Here is a 23,148-nt window from a genome sequence, read left to right as displayed (position 1 = left end):
GCCCAAGGAGGATCAAAATACTCAGTCTGAGGATGAGGAAGCACAAGCTCCTGCATCTAAAGACTCCAAGAAAAGCAAAAATTGGGAGCAGGCTATGACAGAGCTCAAAAAAGACTTTGAAAATCAAATGAGGGAGTTAGAAGAAAAACTGGAAAAGAAATGAGAGAGATGCAGGAAAAACATGAAAATGAAGTCAGCAGCATAGTCAAGGAAATCCAAAAAAAAAAAAAAACGCTGAAGAAAATAGCATGCTAAAAACCAGCTTAGGTCAAATGGATAAAACAGTTCAAAAAGATATTGAGGTGAAGAATGCTTTAAAAAGCAAAACTGGCCAGATGGAAAAAGAGATAAGAAAACTTCTGAGGAGAACAAATTCTTCAGACAAAGAATAGAATTCAGGGAGATTGATGAATTTACCAGAAATCAGGAATCAATACTTCAAAATCGAAAAAAATGAAAAATTAGAAGAAAATGTGAAATATCTCATTGAAAAAACTGATATTGAAAACAGACTTAGGAAAGATAATTTAAAAATTATTGGAATACCTGAAAGTCATGATCAGGAAAAGAGCCTTGGCATCATTTTCAAAGAATTACTACAGGAAAATTGCCCTGATATTCTAGAAGCAGATGGCAAAATAGAAATGGAGAGAATCCACCCATCCCCCTGAGAAAGAGATCCCAAAAAAATCAACCCCTAGGAATATTATAGCCAAGTTCCAGAACTCCCAAGTCAAGGAGAAAATATTACAAGCATCCAGAAGGACACAGTTCAAATATCATGGAGCTGCAGTCAGGATCACACAGGACTTAGCAGCAACTACATTGGAAGCTCGAAGGGCTTGGAATATAATATACCGGAAGGCAAAAGAGCTTAGAATGCAGCCAAAAATCAACTACCCAGCAAGGCTGAATGTCCTCTTCCAGGGAAAAAGATGGACTTTCAATGAACCAGGGGAATTTCAAATGTTCCTGTTGGAATGGCCAGAGCTGAACAGAAGATTTGATCTTCAGATACAGGACTCAGGTGAAGCATAGAGAGTGGAGGAGAAGGGGAAAATATGAGGGACTTAATGATGATGAACTGCATGTATTCCTGTATAGAAAAATGACATTGATAATACTCATATGAACCTTCTCAGTTAATAGAGCAGGTAGAGGGAGCTTTTATAGTTGAAGCACAGGAGAAAGCTGAATTTGAAGATAAAATATGGTGTGAAAATGGAGTCAATAGAAAAAAAGGGAATTGTAATGGGAGAAAGAAAAAGGAGAGGGGGAATAGGCTAAGATATTTCATATAATAAGATTTTTCTTTATTACAATGAGCTATTGCAATGATATGGAAGGGGGGAAGGCAAGGGGGAATGAGGGAATCTTCATTCTCATCAGAGGTGGCTAGGAGAGGAAACAGCATATATATACTCAATGGGGTATAGGCATCTGGAGTAAGAAGGAGGGGGTTACAGGGGGAAGGGGGGGGGTGATGTGAGTGATGGAGGAGAGGATGGATCATGGGGGGGGGGAGTGGTCTGATATAACACATTTTCTTTTTGACTTCTTGCAAAGGGCTGGGATTGGATGGCCTGTCCAGGACCATAGGGCCAGGTGGATGCTGGGCCTAAGGAGGTGGTATGGTGGCTCAGGGCCTCTTGGCCCCAGAGCCGGGGATCTGTCTGCTGTGCCACTCAGCTACCCTACAGCAGAATCAGAGTGAAAGGAGAGAGAAAATATAGTACATGGTAGTGGAGAAATATGAAAGGATGGAGTTGTGCTCAGCAATGGCAATGGTGGAAAAATATGGAAGTAACTTTTGCAATGGACTTACCATAAAGAATGTGATCCATCTGCGACAGAGTTGTTGATGTTGGAACAAAGACTCAAGCACATTTTTTTCATTATTATTATTTTGGGGGGAATGCAGGGCAAATGGGGCTGGGTGGCCTGCCTGGGGCCACACAGCAGGGTGATCGTTGGGTGTCTGAAGCTGGATTTGGACCCAGGTGCTCCTGGCTAAAGGACCAATGCTCTGTCTGCCACCTAGCCACCCCTACTATTATTACTATTTTACTTTATTTGGGTCTTTTTTCTTTTTTCTTTTTTTTTTTGCAGAGCAATGGGTTTCCAGTGGCTTGTATGTCACACAGCTGGGTGTTTGTTGGGTGTATGAGGCCAGATGTGGGCTCCGGTGCTTGTGACTCCAGGGCTGGTGCTCCATCCATTGCGCCACCTGGCCCTACCTACAATTATTACTATTATTTTTTTTATTTTAATTTTTTTCCTCTCCCCTTTACTCTATCGCTCAAGCAAGTCTATATTTATTGGGGGAGGGGGTATTTCGTTTACTCTTAAACAAGAATATTTTGGTAATGTTTAAAAAACATTATTTGTACAAAATGAGAATAAATATTAAATTAAAAAAATACCATTTATGTTACTGTCAGAGTTAGAATGTTTCCTGTCTGACATTGCACAAAACCTCCCCCTCTATGAAACTCGGTTTTCTGATTTATGGAATGAGGGGGCTAGGCTAGATGATCTCCAAGGCCCTTTCCAACTCTAAATCAATGATCACTCTTTTCTTTCACAAATGAATCAGAACAAATCTGTATTCTACCAAAATCTCTAATAAAGTAAATGCTTGTAGTTCAAGCAAATAAATACAAAATAATTTACCTTCCCATAGATCCTTCTAAGTTATGCATTAGAGTAGATTGCTACCTACACAAAACATCAAGCATACTTTCAATCCTAGAGTGGGATATTAGTTACTCAGAAACTTAGTACTTTAGAAGTTAGCAAGGAATACATATCCCTGAGTGTTTTGTTATGGGGTTTTTTGGGTGTTTTGTGGGTAATATCAATGAATTTCTTGCATTTTTCACTCCCATTCATCTGTGGAGGGGTGCTTAACAAAACAGCAGCAGTTCCTTTCCCCCATGTTTTCTAGCAGTGCTAGATTTCACAATACGTAATGCATAAATAAATAAATACAGCTAAATTTTTCTTTTTAGCATGACCAGATGATATTTGTCTTACTTTACAACCCCATAATATGTTGTAGGAGACAAAGTCTTATCTCTTATAATTAACCTGATTGCATATGATGATTCTGTCCCCTTGTTCTAGCTAGGATTTCCTATGATGGGGGAATGAAGGGGGAAGAGGAGGTGTCCTAAGCCCTGTCCCATCAATCACTTTATATGTGGGGAGCCATTCAGGGGACTGAGGGTACCTGGCAGAGTTATTTTGCTATTTATGGACCAGGGGAAGGAACAAAGAAGTAAAGAAGAAATTTTTAGCATGTAGAAGATAAGATGAAATAAGGAAGAAAGTTGTCATGGAAGTGATTTTACAGACTAATAGAATACTTATAGATTCCCTAGCCCAAATAGTTGTAAGTTTGAGCCACTTTCATAGAACTCCCCAGTACCATCTGAACCACATTAAAATGTAATTGGAAATTGCTGAACAAAATAAGTAAAACTATCCTACCACATAGATAATGTTAATTTGTGGTTTTCTAAGTTACTATGTAGCCTATAAATATTCATTTCTACTTGAGTTTGACTACATTTCCCTGGCTTAATTTATCCTGTCTTTATATTGTTAAATTTCTGAAACACAGAAAAGTTAGTTACTTGGCTTAAATGTGACATAAGTGGTAATTCTGAGCTTAGAACCCAGGTCTCTGACTGGTGACTATTTTTTCCAATATGTCATGCTATTGGCACGATTCTAAGGTGGATAAACATAGTACACCTATATACTGATTTATTTTTACTTGGAAGAAAATGTAGATTAATGATGATTATTCTCTGGTGTTGTTTAACTACTAAATAGTGACTGTAATAAACAACTACTTATTATCACTTGTGCTAGCCTCCTTTAAAGTCCTGTTCAAATGTCTCAACTTCCTTTGAAGATGGGTAGCCTTGATTGCTGAAGGTTATGCCAGTGAAGTAAATGTCAAGTAAATGACAAGTCCTACCAAGCTGGCATGTGGAAAGCAAAAGAACCTATAACAGATTGTTTAGCTGTTGGTTCAGGATAAGTCCACTAAATTCCAAAGGACTCATAACAAGGATGGCTGCCAAGTGATAGACTCTTTGGCCAGAGCAGCTCATGAAATAGAAACCATAAACAAAGGTGTTATAATGTTGTATTGGTAGAAGGCTTACCCATCCACATGAAATCAAAGTTATTATTGCTTTTTTTTGAAGAACTGAATTATATGCTTTAGTCGGAGTTATTTTACTTATTGCCTCCTCTCTCTCCATACCTAACTCCATAATGCTAGAAATGCCTGCCTCTGAGATCTTGTATATCTTTGCATCATAACTTCTCCTGTAAGAAAGGAGTGTAGACTCTTCTTCCCTCTCCCTTCTCCCCCTTTTCTCTCTTCTTTCTTCTCTTACCAATGTCTTTCACTTTCTCCTCCCCTCTCTCCTCTTGCTTCTTTCTTGTCAAATTATATTAACTCTTCAAGGGTGAGCTTCCTCCATGAAACCTCTAATAACCTACCCCAGCTGAAATATCCTCTAGCCCTTCCATTCTGGGGCCCTATTGCCTTAATAAATGAATGAATGTGTTTAAACTCAATTCTCTACTGTATGTAAGAGGTTATCCCTCAAGAATTCAAGGTTGCCTCCTTCATCCATCTCTATAAAGGTAAAGGGAATAGATTGTCCTGTGACAATCACAGGGGAATTTCTCTTTTAGTCATTGTTGCTAAGATTCTTTCTGGAGTCCTTCTCAATAGACTGATCCTTCACCTGCAAGATAGTCACTTTCTTGAGAGCCAGGGTGACTTCAGAAAGCATGAAGGAACATTTGATATGGTTTTTGCTGCCCATCAACACCAGGAAAAGTGTCAGGAACAGAACAGAGGTCTATCTACAACATTTTTAGATCTGACCAAGGCCTTTGATACAATCAGTTGTGAGGGTTTGTGGAAAGATGTCAAAATTTGTTTACTTGGAAAATTTTATCAGTATTGTATGTCAATTCCATGATGGCATGCATGCCTGGGTTCTAGATAGCAGATGATGCTCTTGAGATTTCCCAGTCACCAATTGAGTCAAACAAGGATGTGTCCTTGTTCCCATACTTTTTAGCACGATGTTTTCAGTTTCAAATGTGTTCACTTAAGATGAACATGGCCTCAAGATCAACTACTGCATTGATGGCAAATTCTTCATCTTGAAAAGACTACAAGCCAGGAACAAAGTGGAGGGAGTGTTGGTGCATGATCTTCCTTTTGCAGATGATTGTACCCTCAAAGCAGCCTCTGAAGCTGATATGTGACAAAATTTGTATTGATTCTTTGCTGCTTGTGCTAATTTTGGTTTAACAGTGAACACCAAGAAAACACAGGTGCTCCATCAGCCAGCACCATAATATCCATATATGGAACCATTGATTACAGCAAATGGAGTACTGTGGACAAGTTCACTTCCCTTGGCAGTGTCCCTTCCAAGGAAGTGCACGTTGATAATGAGGTTGACACATACATTGCCAGAGTTAGCTCAGTATTTGGAAGGCTCTGAAAGAAAGTATGGGAGAGAAGAGGTATTAGACCAACTACCAAACTGAAGGTCTACAAAGTATCATGCTGACCTCATTGCTATATGCTTGTGAAACCTGAACAGAAAACTGAATTGCTTTCATTTAGATTGTATTAGGAAGATTCTAAAGATCACTTGGCAGAAGAAAATACCAGACACTGAGGTCCTTTCTTGACCAGTTACTGTCTAGCATTCCAATATTACTACAGAGAGTACAACTATAACAGTCTGGACATGCTGTTAGAATATCAGACATACATTTGCCCAAAAAAAAGTATTTTATGGGGAACTCATACAGGGCACATGCTCACAAGAGGGTCAGAAGAAGTGATACTGGGATACCCTGAGGGTCTCATTGAAGAATTTTAGAATTGATTGTACAGCATGGGAGACACTGGCAGAGGACCACCCAGCATGATGTGCCCTCATCAGAGAGGGTACTGCACTCTATGAGGAAGGCAGAATTAAGCAGCTCAAAGGAAACGTGACATCCATAAGTTTAGAATACCCACCCCAGCTGTTTACATGGATTATTTGTGCCCAACCTATTGTAGAGAATTCCAACCTCAAATTAATCTGATAAAACATAGTAGGGGACATTGTAATTTCTCTTAGACATAGTGATGTTATTTTGGCCTTCTTCATTAATGAAGGACAAGAACCAACCAACTACCCCCCCCCAGCAGACCATCAGGCAATGTTTCAAATCATATCCAGTGATTTATAGTTGTCATCTTGTTAACCACCAGGGACACACCATTTCTTCAATCCCTTTCTATTTTTAGCTCTGTGCTCAGTAATATTAGTCCCCCCCTACACACACCCATATACATACTCCTTTCAGTCAGTACTAATCCTGTGTATGTCTTGTTTCAATTGTGTATTTTTACCACCAGCTCCTACATGGCATATAATAAGCACTAAAGAAATATTAGTTGGTTCCTACCCCTCCATGGTTCACTCAACCCTCATTCACATTGATCTCACCTCGATTTCCTCTATATTTGTTTTTTATACAATACTTATAGAAATTCAGGTTTAGTTTATTATTCTTAATTTATATTGCTACTGTGTGTAGATGATTGGGAGCCTATCCTAGAACCATGAAAATCACCATCTAGTCAGGAGTTAGACTTTGTATACAGATAAGTTTACATGCATATATAATGGATATAGATAGATATAGATAGATCCATATATACTTAAGATATGTATAAATTAGAATACACTTAGCTGAAAAAACAGAAATAATTCCACTTGAGGGAGTCAATGGAAGGAATCATTTGTAGCTGAGGGTATGGGCCTTGAAGGAAAAGGATTTCAGCAGGCACAGATGTAGAGAAAACCTGTTCCAAGGATTGGGGACAGCCTGCAAGAATTTATGAAGGCTAGAGAGGGCAAGATGAAATCAAGGAAAAAACCAGTTGTAGAGCTGGGCTGGATCTTAGACCATGAAAGGAAACAGTGTGAAATATGGCTGAAAAGTAGGTCACAGTCACATTGAAAAGAGCCTTGAATACCATGCTAAGGAGTTTAGGAAATGGAGAACCATTGAAAGCTTTTGAGTAGGGAAGTGAAGTAATGTGATCTGCATACACATTAAGAGGCTTATTTTGGCAGTAAAAGAGGGTGGATTGGAATGGGGAAGAGACTAGAAGCAGGAAGAAAATATCAGAGGAGATTTGCCCAGGCTACAGAAGTAAGGTAGACTGACTGGAATTTAAGTGGAGAAGAGGAGAAGTTATGGCAGATATGTGAAAAGACATTTTACAATTTAAGTTTTGAAGGGGATTGGGGTAGAAAGAGTTAAAAGGACTGCCAGAACAAGGGGGAAAGCTACAGGAGAGAAAGAGGATTAAAAAAGTAGAGAGAATCAGAGGGTCCTTGGGACAAGTATCTGTACAAAAGAGATAGGAATCCCTAATGAATACTTCAGAGAGAGAAAGGAACAAGGGAATAATAAATGTGCAAAGCAGAGATGGTTCAATATATAGACTACTGAACCTGGAATCAGGAAGATCTGAGTTCAGATTTTGCTAACTGTGTGACCTTGGGCAAGTCACCTAACCTCAGCCTTAATATATGAGAGAATGAAATGGGAAACCATTCTAGTATTTTTGCCAAGAAAATCCAGTGAATGTATAGCCCTCAGCATCAAGAAGATTTGGATAAGACTGAACAACAATGGCAACGGCATAGTGCCATACTGTGCAAAGCACTTTACTTACATTTCATGCTATTATCCCTATTGAGTTGAGGAAACTGAGTTAGGCAGAGGTTAAATGATTTGTCTGAGTTAGGCAGAGGTTAAATGATTTGTCTTGCACCATATAGCCAGTAAGGTCAGATTTGAAGTCACTGTGCCACCCAGCTGTGCCTCTCTTATGGGACTGCCCTTATCAGTTATGTCTAACTCTTTTAACTGCACTTGAGGTTTTCTTGGCAGAGATAAGAGTGCTTTGTCATTTCCTTCTCCATCTGCTTTTATAGGTGATGGAACCAAGGTAAACAGGGTTAGGTGACTTGCTTAGGGTCACATAATTAGCAAGTGTCTGAGACCAGATTTGAAGTTAGGAAGATGAGACCTGTCACTCTATCCATTGTAACATCTAACTGTTCTTATGTAGTATCAAACAATCTTTTTTTGTTTTGCTCAAAGAAAAAGAGAGATCTGACCAAATAAATTTTCTTTACCCAATCTTGCTCAAAGTCCTTCTGTGGTTAAGGTCAATAAGCAAGCTACTTGTCAGGAACTGGTTTCTACATTTTCCCTTTTAAGAAAATGCTCCATCTTAATACACCTTCTTTACATTTGGAGAAGTTGGGGTTCTAGAAGAATATATAATTGGCCCAAATCAGGCAGGAGGGTCTGCAGCCAGATCTATTTACAGCATTCAGATTGATACCTCAGCCACTTTAAAAAGAATCTGTGGCAGCTTGCAAAGTTAAAATGTAATGCAAAATAGGACAATTAGGCCTAAAACAACAGGGGCAGGCTAAAGGAAGCAGAAGGAGTAGAAGCTAGAAGGTACCTGAAATGAGCTGATAATTACATTTGGCTAGAAGTTCCCTGGCAGCCAAGAGGGAAAAAAAAGAAAAAAATGAAACATGTTCTGTTACATAGTTTGTATTTTTTTTAACAAAAGAAGGCAGAGTAAGTCATGTACAAAGACAAACTTTTCTCTGTCACTAAATGCAAGCAGGAGATTTATTGTGTGGGTTCTTTTACATGGACCATTGGTTAAGAGAGTGCAGGAAGACTTCACCTACATTTTTAGAAAAGACACACTAACCCTGTTCAAATAAATGTTTCTCATATTGACCCCTGTCTTGGGAGATAATGGGCTCCCCTATCATTATTGGAGGTTGTTCAAGAGATAGCCTGGCTAATTGATCTCCCTGTCTAAGGGCTCTCCCTTCTTTCCAATTCATTCTTTACTTGGCTACCAAGGTGATATTCTTAGAGCACAAGCCAGGCTATGTCACTGCCTGCTCAGAAAAGTGACTTTCTCTTACAATTATGAGAAAATGCAAAGTGTTCTATTTGACTCTTTACATTTGGTACCAACCTCTCTTTCCTACATTTATCATTCCTCTTTTCATACTTTAGTTTCAGGTCCAAAAGGTCTATTTCCTGTTTATCATGCTGGACATTGCATCTCATATCTTGTTGTCTACTTCCTCTGTCTTTCCTTCTCATTATTCCTCCCTCCCCCAACCTGAAATACCTAGCTTTATTCAAAGTTCAGCTCTTGTGCTACCTCTTAGATGAAGAGAAGTATTTCTTAAATGTCTAATGTATCAGACACTTTAGTCCACTTTACAAATATTATTCCAAATACTTTTTGATTATTTGATAAAATTGTGGTTTTTGATTTCACCACTCTGGGAAATAGTTGCTGTTATAATCATCATTTTATGTTTGAGGAAACTGAGGCAAATAGAGGTTAGATGCCTTGCCCCTTTAAAAATCTAATCTGTGTCTATTGTCTTTAGAAAATAGACTTTCGGGTTTCCTTTCCAACAAAAAGATTCTGTGAACTCTCTTGAATGAGTAGTGGCATACTTTTATATCATGTATAATTCCATCAAGAATACTACAAAGAGCAGAACTAACTGTGGTTTTCCTATTTGGGGCAGAGGGAAGTGCACAAATGTCTAGTTTGAAAGGTCATCCCTTAGCTCAGGTTAATCCCCTTATAAGGAAGGGGAAAGAACATCTAAGAATTATCTCACTAACACTCCTTCGCTAAGAAAGTACATTTGTACTACAAACAAGACTGTTGGGCTTGGCATCAAGAGAAATCAGGTTCATATCCTAATTCTATCACTTCTTCATTTTATGAGCCTTGAACAAGTCACCTATTCCTTCTGAGTCCCAGTTTCCATGTTTGTAAAATGAGAGTGATAATATTTGCACTGTGGGGTTGTTATTAAGATAATGCTTTGTTAACCTTTGTTGTTCAGTCTTTTCAACTATGTCTGACTCTTTGTGTCCCCATTAGGTGCTTTCTTGGCAGAGATAGTCATGGTTTGCCATTTCTGTTTCCAGCTCATTTTATTGATAAGGAAACTGAGGTGGGTCACACAGCTAGTAATTGTCTGAGACAAGATTTGAACTCAGGAAGATGAATTTTCCTGACTCCAAGTCTGGTACTTTATTTCCTCTGCCACCTAACTGCCTCTTAATTAAACTTAAAACTGATAAAAAATGCTTAGTATTTCTTTGGAAACTACTGTCATTAAAAACCCTTTTGGGAAAAATAGATCAATATCAGGTTTATATCATCTGTAACAACAATAACTGATTATTTCTAGAGAACTTTAGGATTTATAAAGTACCTTACATTATTGCATTTGAGTCTCACAAAGAAATACATGAGGTAGGTATTGACAGTATAAACAGTTTGACAATGGAAAGGGGACAAGATTTGCTTTTAGAGGACTTGAGTTCAAATAACTTCTTTCCTAGTTCCTCTGCTAGGGGACTTTCTGCAGACATTTAATCTTGCTAGACTTTAGGTTCTTCATCTGTAAAATAACTTTTGAGGTCCTATCTAGCTCTAAATATGTGATTCTGTGTGATTATATCCACATTTTTAATGTTTTAGGAAACTGAGTATCAATTTTGTAACTTTATGTAGATGACCATCTAAGGCTCCAGTTACTTATCCATTAGTTTCTTCATTCTGCAAGAATTTCCTGCATTTGTTATGTCAAAAGCATTGTTATGGTTACTTTGAAGGATATAGAGGTGGGAGACATAGATGGTTCTTGGTCTCAAGAAGATGATAATGTGAATGGAAAGACAAATCACATTTGTCCTATGTCCATCTGTTATTTCTCTAGCTTTCTTCTTTTATTCTGAATCGTTCTGGGCTCTGAGTGCAATGCCTTGCTGATTTAGAAGGGTTAGGAAGTTGAAGGAGTGTTAATGAGATAATTCTTAGATGTTCTTTCCCCTTCTTTATAAGGGGATGTTTCATATAGTGTCCTAACTTTGACATAAGAGGGGAGAGAAGCAATGCTCACCAAGGACTATTGTCATTCAGCTGCATGTTTGCTTTGTACCTGTTGGGCCTGTCCTAACCTCAGCCCTTTCTCTGGCCCTTTCTTATTTTTCTCTGAAAAGAACGGAAGGGGGCCCAGGGCCTAGTGGCTGGGCTTCCAGTTTGCACCACAGAGGGCATTCTGTTGCCCAATAGAAAGGCACTGAATGCTCCAGAGTGAGAGAACAGGGACATTATCAATCATTCAGTGGGGGGGGGGGGGGGAGAGAGAGAGAGAGAGAGAGAGAGAGAGAGAGAGAGAGAGAGAGAGAGAAAGAGAAACATGCAAATAAAGTGGATGATTTAAAAAAAAAAAAAACTTTTTCTGTTGTTGTTATTGAAGGGAGGGAGCATTCTTGGACATCTGCCCAGACACATGCCGAGTTAAAGAAACTGGATAGATTCTCTAAGAATGAATTGGGGGAGGGAAAAAGGGCAAGGGAAGGGGGGGAGGGTAGAGGGAGATGTGAAGGAGAATGAAGGACTATAGGCAGTTGCAGCAAACCCCAGACAAAGAAAACCTGCAAAGAGAGCAGGATGGCTTCTTCTGTGGCCAAATGGTGGTTTGTTTAGGGTATAATCCAGCAGTACCCAGATGCCCAAACTTCTGCTTTGGTTTCCACAAAGAGGCCATGGAAAAAAACCCACAATTTCTTTATCTTTATTGTCTTATCCTGGGCTAGGGAATGGGAATTCCTCACTTTATTGGCACTATAGATCTCAAACAATAAATTTCATTATCAAATCACAATGATAATGATAATAGATATAGTTACTACTAATACATAAAGTTGTTCTGATGATGGCAATCAAAGATAACAAAGAAATATGTATCATCAGGGCTTCTGATAAGATTCATTTCCCAAATGCAAGAGAGTTAATTGCAAGTTGTTTATGGTTTTCTCCTGAGATGTCTGGAAATAGATATTTCAGTAATGACCAACTTTTTTCATTACACTTGTAGGAGTTGGCGCTGGGGGCCTTGATTATAGATCTCCCAACTATGTCTCTCTCACACACACACGTGTCTACACATGTATATGCATATCATACATGTGTGTACATATATACATATATGCACATGTGTGTGCATATATATATATATATATATATATATATATATATATATATATATATATAAAACCTGTCCACACTACCACCCTAAAAAATGCCAACAAGAGCACTGATTCCTTCTTCAAAGGGATTAATAATAACAATAATAATAACAATAATAACAATAATAATAATAATAATAATAATAATAATATTTGTCCTTCATTCTTGGAGAAGACCATGACATCAGGGAGATGACGCCAACATAAGCACATGAAATGGATTCGATTGAGGGTGTGCTGTGCTAAGTCATCAGCCTCACTTTCTCTTCTAGAGCCATCTGGGTCCAGTGATCAGATTTGAATCAGCATGATCAGCGATGGCCCTGGATAGGAGGCAGTCAGGGTTAAGTGACTTGCCCAAGGTCATACAGCTAATTAGTGTCTAAGGGCAGTACTCTTCCCACTATGCCATCTAGCTGCCCTTCAAAGCAATTTATAGCCATTTAGGGGCTATCACATTTACCTTCTGGGGGATTCTTGTAATCATTCATTCAGTTAATATTTATTGAGGGCTACTACCTATAATTTTAGTGTCATTAGAAAAAATGGGGTTCTGATTATTGTGCAGAATTCCTCAAATTGTGAAGTCTATATGGAGGAGGTTAGGGAGCCAACTTGTAGGAGAGTCATCATGACTTGGAATGAAAGTGCCTTGGATAGCTGTAGAACATGTGTAGACATTCTATAACAGGTTCCAGTCTGTTAGCTATGTGGTTTAGAGAAGGCTTTTTAGATTAGCTTCATAGCCAGAATTGATTTTCTCCAAAAAGGCCTAATTCAGCTTTAGCCATTTCTCCTTATTTCATTCAGAGACTTATTTGCCCACAGCTTTTGGTGAGACACTATGGGAGAGGCCTTAGGGTGTTCTTCCCTTCAACACCATGTGGCCTCTATGTTTGTTCTTTTCTATTTTGGATAAAGGGAATGGGGCCTTGAGAATCTGAAAGGTCAGGAGGACCCTCTGGTATATTATGTTCCAGGATTTAGGTTCCAGAGCCAGTATGTCCTAAGGATCGTGAAGCATCCTTTAAGGATAACTTTCTAAACCCACACTAATGGGAGTTGAATTGAGGACTCATCTGGCAGTCATGCCTCATTGGGACATGAACCAGATGGGACAAAATTGAGCCTTTTCTCCCCAGAGACCAAGGTGACATAGGTGAGTAATAACCCTTCAGGTTATGGTGGAAATGTTTGTAGTTTGTTCTTTTTTATATTTTCAAATTAAATAGTGCTTTTGTATAAACTACTCACAAAAACTTTTTAAACTCTGCACTTTTAATGGTCAAACAGGACAGGACATCTAATAAGTGACACCTAATTAAAAGGGATGGGGAGGGAAACACAGTTGGTGGGGACTTTTATCTAGCTAGTGTTAGCAGGGAGAAGAAAAATATATCTAATCCCTTTGGAATGTATTAGAATTCTGAGAGGGAAACATAACAGGTTGTCTCTGGGTAAAAGAACCCACCTGAAACACTAGGAACTATAAGTGTTTCAAAGAGGCATTAAATAGTGCCAAACTAATGCAGATGACTTGGTATGTTGCTGCTCTCTGCAATTAATAGTAACAGAATGTTCTTTAGTTGCATTAATTAGAATGCATCAAATAAATTAAGTCCTCATTTCAAAGTTATGGAGGCTATACTTCCCACAATTACTCACCATCAATGAAAAAGAGAGAAAGAAGGTGAGAGTAACTAATGGCATTGCCAAAGGTTTAGGTTGAAACTAAGGTGGATTCCTGCTGATCTCCTTGTTCCTAACTATTGCAGTTGAACAAATATCCCAGCATAGAGGAATCCATATTGGTTGAGGAAACATTAAAATAGAGACTGACTTTCAGAGTTCCTAGACTCTGACTTTCAACAATAAACCAAACTTGAACTTTGAATCCTTTGTCTGACAAATTTCTAGAAGAAGAAGTGATGTTCTCCCAGGAATTATTTAAAATAATTTACTTAGATTTAGGAATCCTTACTTAACATGCATCTGTAAACTTGTTTCTTAATAAAAAATTTTGATAACTGTTATTTCAGTGTAACTGGTTTCAGTTGATATCCTGTGCATTTTATTTTATAACTTTAAAATCATTATCCTGAAAAAGGGGTCCATAGGCTTCTCCTGACTACCATGGAGATTCATACACAAAAATATATAGACATCACTGACTTGGAATACCCCAAGTCTTTATCATCATCTTGATTTTACTAATAACCAATATTTACACTAGGTGTTACTTGAAATGTATCAAATGATTAATTTATTATTTTTTCATGTTCATGGTAGTTTGTATAAACATTAGATTATAGATGAGGAAATTGAGGTTGGGTGATTTGTCAGAGATCAGGTGAATAGTAACTTTCCATCATGCCCTCCTGTCTTTCCTTAAAAGAAGCTGAGTTTTTATTAAACTAAGAATAATGAAGTTGATATATGATACTTAATCTTACCAACATTTCATTTCAGGGTAGGGTGGTAGGTACTGAAAGAAGCATATCTGACCCTCTTGACTTCTTGGCAAGAAGACAAGTCTATTTTGAATCTTGCAGTAGTAAGCTTGGGTCCTTCCTACCATGTAACTCTCAAAAGAGAATGAGTTGGAATAAACATTGTCACTGAAGATAAGTAGGCAGGTGATGAGACATACATTTCCTGCATTCAATCCCTACATATTGTGGGACTTGAATATAAGGATAATTTATTTTGACTTATGAGGTCAGATTGGAGGCTAAATTGCTATGTGTACTTGTATTAGAATAAATTGCTAATAATTAAACATTCACTCAAAAAAAAAACAGTCTTCCTCATTGGAAAAATAGCTTATATATGTTTGATACTTAAGGATTTACAATTGCTTTCCCTACAACTCTGTGAAAAACTAATATGAGTATTCTTATTGTATTTTCCCAGATGAAAAGACATGTTTAGAGAGATTTTGGATTGCCCTCATACCAGTTTAGAAGATAAATAATTGATTCTCCAAGATAAGACCAACTTGACTAAAAAAAAATGAGACTGAGAAAACATGCCTTTACATATACATCCAGTTGAGTGGTTGGTTTGTTTTGTTCTCTCAACAGAGTCCCCTTGAGAGTTTATGCTTAATCCATTGAGACCATAGGCCATATAATCATGAAACTTATCTTTAGGAAGTGTCCCCAAAACGATTTTTAAGACCCTCAACTGCAAGAAAAAAATCAGATGCTGGGAAGCAGACATGCTCCTCTCCCTTCATCTAAAATAAAAGGGCAAACACCAAGGACAGCAAAGGATATGAGTCTAAATTTACAGGGTCACATAATTCTTGGTGGGGAGGTCCAAAGACCTCTATTTTTTTTTATAACATTAGGTTCACCATTAGTACAGCCAAAGAAAAAATGTAAACAGGCTTGGTTCTATATAACCTTTGGTTGTTCCCTCAAAACAAACCCATCTTCCAAATGGTAGTAATTTGCCACTTCTGCAGACATTTAAAATAATATGCCACAGACCTCAGAAACATTCTCAAAAAAATATTCCAAACAAAACTTATACTGGAAAGAACAGTGGATTTGGACTCAAGTGACCTGGGTTCAAATTCAAGCTTTTGCCATTTGCTACTTTTGTGACCTTGGAAAAATCATATTACTTCACCTGTTTTCTTTCCTTTAAAAACAAGGGCATTGTACTAGCTGTACATCTCCAAATCTATGGTTCTGTAATTTGAACAGTTGTAGGATTGATGAAATAATATTGTATAGACTTTCTTAAGGTGATTCATTTGAACTAACAGTATTCTTATTAATGTATAGGTTCTGTTGTGTATTTGTTAAAAAAAAAAAAACTGGACACATTGTTTGATAATCACACCTGATACAAGTCCTATTCTCTTGTCAAGATAGGAAGCATTTTCAGAGGACTGTTTAAAATAGCAATGGAAAAGCAGTGCTCTTGCCTCATGCTGAATTCACACTCTGAGAATGTGTGGTTCCCATCCACAGTTCTGTTGCCAGTGATAAAATCCTCAAATGAAAGCTCCTAAAATGCTGCGAATGGGTGGGGGTGGGGTGGCAGGCACTTTCCCTTCAATGGGGTGAGGGGCATGCTTATTGATGCTCACTCTTCTTTTCTTTCTTCACTAAAGTAGAATTCAATCCTGCTCCAACATCACTATCCCCCCCAATTTTGTGAATGTAGGGAAACCACACACAGTTTAAAAAAAATACCAAGCAGGAAGACTAAAGGTTACAGTGTAAGATTAGGACTAAGAAGGGGGGGCGGGGGGGGGGGGGGGGGGGAGAAGAAACCCTATACATTGAGAACTTGAATTGAATCCAAAGCCTGGATTCACAGAACAGTACATTGTGTTTCCTCCAGTGTGATTTGTTTCCTTGGTGTCTGTGTTTCTTTGGTGGGGGAGGAGTGAAGGAGTGAAAGAGAGAGAGAGAGAGAGGCATCATTCCACAAAGATTGTCTAGGGAAGAGAGGGTGGGGAATGTGTTTTGTTGTGGAAAAACAGAAATTCAGTTTACCTGCCCAGTGAATTTCCAGAGTGTTTATTTAGTAAACCTTGCATCACAATTAATTTTTTCCTTCTTTTCTCTTTTCTTTCTTCCCTTTTTTAAACATGTGTTGATCCCATTATATATTTCCTTAATTCAGTGAAGGAATTTTACAGCTTGTAGACCCTAAGAAGTTTTCTATACTGGGCTTATATGATTGAGAATAATGGGTAGTAGGGGCAGCTAGGTGGCTCAGTGGATAGAACACCAACCCAGGAATCAGGAGGACCTGAGTTCAAATTTGGGTTCAGACATTTAATAGTGATCTAACTATATGACCTTGGGCAAGTCACTTAACCCCAAAACAAACCAAAAAAAAGAGAATAATGGGTGTAGTCAAGACATAAACTTTGTGATATCACTGGTCCTCTTCAGGAACTAAGAACAACAAAACTTTAGATTGTGTTAGGCATAATTCAGTGATTTCCCTATTGTTATCTAGCTTCTCTCCCATATAAAAACATATCAAATTAATGAAAATATTTCAGAGGATTTTTAGAGTTATCTCAAATCTCACTTTATCCATGGTAGCTTTTCTATGCTGTTAAATTATGTTGACCTATCTTTGGATTTACTGTCTAAACTACACATTTCCAACACTCAGTAATAGTCTATTTTATAAACACATCTTACTTTTTTTACACCTTATTTTTTTGATTCTTACAAGAGTATAAGTTCCTTGGAGGAGAGGCAGAAGAGGGTGTGCTATAAATGATTAATGAATACTGATTTATTTATTCATTCATTCACTTATTCATTCATTCTCTTGAATTCATTCAAGTGCCATCACAGTTCCTAGGCACCTAGAAGTCTTTAAAAAATGTTTGTTGGAATTATAATAGACAATATTTAGACTGTTGTTACATTGGAATAGAATATCAAATCTGTTCAATAAATTGTAAATTTGTCCAATATTTAGAAAAGTTGGGCAGCACAAAACAATACTCTTTTCCATCAGTGGATATGTGCAATTAAACATGAATATCTTTCAAGGTAATTATACATTTTATATACATTTTTATTGTCTGTACCATTCTTTCAGACCTTATTCTGACTTTTTTAAAAGAAAGTTATTATTTTATATAATTAATGTAGTCTCTCAACTAGATTGTAAGTTCCCCCGATGGATAGGGACTAGGTCATATTCATAACACATCCTTTAACATAGTTGGCATTTAGTATGGTCATTGATAGAGACACACAATGATGAGTAGTTGATTTAATGTTCCTTTTTGAATTAAAACATCTAGCCCTGGGGTGTGCAGAAGGCAAATCTCTTCTGCTTTTTAATTGCCCATCCTGTCTTTTTTTATCCAGGCTCTTGCCAGCATGGTCAAACTTGTCAAGCTTTATGGCTTTCCGATTGTAAATGGAGTAGTCCTTAAAGAACAGGAGCCTGGGTATCTGGGCATTCTCATTCCCTCTGAGCCCCATCTCAATGTGGGCAGTCTGCATTTGGGGCCATGTAAGTGTAAAGAGATGCTTTTAAGCATCCCTTTTATGTTTATTTGAGTGGGGTGGGGTAAATAATTTTACAAATGAAATCAATGAATACATAAATACTGTCCTAACAATTGAACACAATGATTTCATGGACAGGAACACATCTTAGTGTGTAATTTCCTTTTAGTAACTGTGTTATCCAAATGGATTCAGGTTACAAGAATACCAAGGACAGATAGAAAGAGGAAAATCTCTAAAGGGAAAACCTACAACTGCAGAAGAGGGAATAGGACTGGAATTAGGGCTGACAATGTGAATACTAGGATAAGTCTTGGATTTGAAATCAGGAAAGCAAGATATTAATTTCTACCCCCTCTTGTGAGCAGGGACAAGTTACTTAATTTACAGGCTTTCAGGCCTCTTTCCCCATTCATTAAAAAAAAAGAAAAAGAATGATAATGATATTATAAAAATTATCTTTCAGAGTTGCTGTGGTCAGATTATATATATGTTATAAAATACTATGTGCATGCAAGTTTGTTTTTATTTGTTACATGGGGACCACAGGTGTTTGTAAATGTAAGTTGGGAAATTACTTCTTTCTCTCTGTTGATTGAGAGATGGGGGAGGGAGCACAGACTGAAAGCCAGAGGTCATCCTCCCAGGGATAGCTTTAGTTCTTCCTTTTCCCTTATGTATTAGAAGCTTGGGGAAAATTGAAGAAGTTCCATTTTGCAATCCAAGCCTTCTATATCCTTTGTAAAATCAACTCACTTTGGAGGAAGAAAAACAAATTGATTACTGTCTCTTTATCCACATCCTATTCCTCCTCATATTTGTTTCCCCTTTTCCCTGCTCCTCATTCCATTCTCTGACTGAAATGGATTGCTAGTGTTTTGGCAGTAGTGAACTCCAAACAGTTTCATCAACTTTGCATTAATGTGGCCTATGACTTATTCAGTGGTTTTTGTTTTTTTGGTAGGAAAGAAGTCCACCAGAATTTCAAATTACTTTTTAATTGAGTTAGAGATATATTTCTTCCCCTTGCCAGTTGTTCCTCTGGGCACTTGTTGACCTGACATAAGTCCTCATGCCTCACTGGGCACCCCTGGTGTTCTTCAAGAGTCAGCCAGGAAAGGGTTGACAACACCCTGACCTAAGTTCTTGTTATACTGCTGCTGGAAGAACCATAGTTGTGCTTGGCTTCTGATTTGCTGGGCCACAGCAGCCGTTGAAATGAAAAACATCTGGCTAGCTCCCCACACTCTCTTTAGGCTGGTTACACAAAATGCATGATATTATGCAAGCCAGACCCCCAGCTCTCCAATTTCTCCCTCTTCTGAAGCATTTTATATTTGGTTTTTAATCACAGCAGACAGACTGCTGGCATAACGCCAGGTGTTGTTTCTCAGAGTGCAAGGTCTTGGTCCTGACCCCATGCTGCTGGGTTAGCTTGCCACCAGTTCATTGTTCAGTTGCATACTGAGTGTATTTGGGGGAAGGGAAGAGAGAGTGGTCCAGAGCCTCATGCAACTTAGAGGCTGATGGAACTGAACAGTCAGTTTAAGTGAATGTCAGAAGGCCAATGGTATGAGCTAACAAGGTCATTCTTGAAGTGAGAGAAGTGACCTAGAACAGGTGTTTCAAGTAAACCACATTTTTATCTGGGTTACAGAAAAATAAAAGAAAACAAAACAAATTTCCCCTGGAAAGAGAAACCCATGAATGTTTTTGATGAGTCTCTTGAGGAAAATGAGAGCCATGTGATACTTATGTGGCAAAGATAAACTGGGATGCCTAGAAGAATCCCAGGTGAAGGATTTGACTGTTTCCTGAAAAAGGGAAATGTGGATTAAAGATGAACTGATATACTGAGCAGATCTTGACATTAGGCTATATTATAAAACAGGGGTGAAGATTTGGGAACATTAGGACTTTCATGGGCCTCTAGGGTCATTGAGGTTTCTAATTCAATCTCAACTGACTAAAAACTGGGAATAAGAATCCTCCCATCCAAATCACTTATTCTCTTAACAAGTAGCCCTTTAGCATTATATAGTAGCAACAAAGGAAATATAAACAAAGCAAAGCAAAACAAACAAATTAAAGGGCTCTTTCCCCTATATATCTTAGAGTTTGGTTAAAAAGATGCAGTAGAAGTGAGAATTAGAATCACAGGGTGACAAATCAGATCATAAATCTATACAAGGGAAGTCAACCAGAAGTATCCTTAAAGGAGAGGTTGAGAGGTCAGTGACTACAAAATATGAATGTGGAATGGAAGAATTAGGGCAGACTGCTAGGGACTTTTTAGGGTTTAGTTAGATCTTGAAGCACAAATGTGATTGAGATGATGGAGAAGGAAATACAGCATTAGGAGATATAGCAGGCTATAGTAAGTATTCATCTTCTAAAATAGCCCCAAGTTGATGAAACCATTGGAAAGATAACTGGCAGGGGACCATTTCTCACAGGTGAGAGACTATCTCATGCTGACAAAACTGTTCCAAATGTTTAGACTCAATTATTCTTTGAGGTTCATAGTTTAGAAACTTGTCTAGACTAGCTATTGATGGAATGAGAAGATACTTGTCTTTGTATATTTTTCCCCCTTACAATATGCTTTTCCTACCAGATAGAGTTCTCACATTACCCTTGGTCTTTTTCAGTTTCTTTTTTTTCTCCATAAGGATGAAAATAGATTGGATAAGTCATCTTTGGAAGACATAATTTTTCACAATCTATATCCTCTCTAAGAATCAAACAAAAAAACTATTTCCATAGACATTAAAGTTTTCAATGAAAATGATAAAATTATATTTTTATTAACTTATCTTTTCTTTCTCCCCTTTGTAAGTATCTTGATCTTCTATCATTTCCTCTTCTGATTCTCTTCTGACTTTGTTTTTTTCATTTTTCATTTTATTTATTTATTTATTTTTCCTGACCTTGTATGTTTTAATGTTTCTGCTACTCAGAGAGTATTCATGTCCAAGATTTTAGTCATAGTTGTTTTAGAAGTGGAATTGAGATATTAAAGATCCATTAAGCTAACAACTCTCATCTTTGCTTTGCAAATGGAAAAACTGGAACTCAGGCTAAGATAATTTACAAAGATTGCATAGGCATTTTTTCTAAAATAGGTCTTTTGACTCACAAACTAACAGTCATTGACCAAAGTCAGTGTTTGTGGACTTCCTATATAGTTGAATATAAACTGACACTTCTAGATCTCATCTTCTGTTTCCTGTCATAAATATCTTAAAATGCAATTTCCGGAGAATTCCATAGACTTTCCTTAGGGGACTCAGAGATCTAATAACCCTTGAAATAGTCACTTTTGTGGACTCCTCAATACCTGAAAAAGAATTTGATTATCTACTAGCTTTTATTTATAAAGGCATATAGATAGAAGTTTCCTTTTTTCCAAACAAGACTCTAGGCAGTAGGAAGGTATGTATCATCTCCAAAGCATCTCTTCTATTTCCACTGCTTCTATGAGAGTATTAGGCCCTCCTTACCAACTGCTAGAATTGTTACAATAAGTTCCTTAAAAGGAAGATCTAATGTTGCCTGCAATACTCACTACCCATCAAACCTATATACTTCTGACTGAAAAATCTTCTTTAAATGAAATTAGATCTAGTCATTTTACTCTTATGTCATGAAAAAGAAGTGCTATCCTATTGCCTAATAAGAAAATATTAGACCCTCTACAACCAACACTACTACCTTACTAGGCTCCCTATATCCTTTCTGGGTAAGCCACTATACTGTTTGGTCTCCAACTTGCTTTGTTGTCTTTGTGACTTTGGTAGCACTGTTTCCTATTCCTATTCTAATTCCCCCTTCACACCCACTCCCAATATCACTTTTGTATTCCATTCTCATCTTTCAAAGTTCAACTCAGTTATGCTCAATGAACCCTTCCCTGATCTCCTTGATCATCAATGACATTTCCCTTCTAACCCTACATAGCATTTCAATTTTAAACATTCCAGTTCTTTTATGCACATTATATACATTTTGGCTATTAATCACATTCAATTTGGTTAGCTTAGCTGATCATTTGTAATTTTCACTGTTTTCCTATGTGTAAATATTCAATATGTTAGACATGCCTTCTACGTCTTCAGAGCATAGCATAGTGTGTACTGAGCATGTCTCTGGTGAGTATTTGTTCCTTTAAGTGAAATTGCAAATTATAATACAGTGATATAAAATGGGATATGTTTTCATTTTGCTTACACAATACCTTAAACCCAACATGCTTCCCCCTGCCCCACCTCCTAGAGTGAGGAAACAATGCAGAAATTGTTTCTTATGATTTTAATGTAATTTGAAATTTAATGGAAACTTTAATGAACTTGGAGTCAGAAGGGTATGGGTTTGAATCCTAGTTGTGTAACATACTGTCTCTGTGAATAAAACTAAGCTGTTGGGTTGAGGAATTTAACATCTCTAAATCTCATTTCCCTCACTGTAGAAGAAAGGATTTAGACTGAATTTTATGAGATGATTTTGGAGTTCCATTGCCACTCTGACCTCTGATATTATGGTAACAGCCCTCTATAACCTGTTGCTGTAACATTATTCTTAACTATGCCTTTCTATAAATCTCTTGTAACAAATCCTTTATAAGACATTGAAGGCCTTCCCCTGACACTTCTCATAGCTCAAAGGTCCCAGTATAACCCTCAAAAAGTTCATTAATTGGCTCTCATTCTCTCTAGCAATCATTTCAACTTATTTTTCAATCATGCATATCATTGATAATGAACATTCTAATGTAGTTTTATCAGTCAACAAAGATGTATTAAGTGATTTCTATATACCTGGTTCCATGCTGGCTTTAGGGAATAGAAAAACAAATGAAAGTAATATATAATAAAGTTGGAAAGGTTGATTGAGGTCAATGTATAAAAGAATTTAA

General features: G+C 37.5%; 1 protein-coding gene across 5 annotated transcripts in view; it reads left to right on the top strand.

The window, feature by feature from the left end:
• Window positions 1–23,148, top strand: part of SETBP1 (SET binding protein 1) — a 488,090-nt gene that overhangs the window by 168,237 nt on the left and 296,705 nt on the right. Inside the window, exon 1 of one of the 5 annotated variants that reach the window (XM_074208189.1) lies at window positions 18,138–18,237. The exons of the other annotated variants lie outside the window; for them this stretch is intronic. Within the exon in view, the coding sequence (XP_074064290.1) occupies window positions 18,211–18,237 (27 nt within the window). The 5' untranslated portion in view covers window positions 18,138–18,210. Of the gene's footprint in view, window positions 1–18,137; window positions 18,238–23,148 lie in introns of those variants that run through there. 5 annotated transcript variants of the gene reach the window in all.

This window comes from Macrotis lagotis, chromosome X, assembly GCF_037893015.1.
Source record: "Macrotis lagotis isolate mMagLag1 chromosome X, bilby.v1.9.chrom.fasta, whole genome shotgun sequence".
In the NCBI taxonomy this organism is placed as follows: Eukaryota; Metazoa; Chordata; class Mammalia; order Peramelemorphia; family Peramelidae; genus Macrotis; species Macrotis lagotis.
The sequence above is the reverse complement of the archived record's forward strand: the minus strand, read 5'-3'. Positions and strand labels throughout refer to the sequence as shown.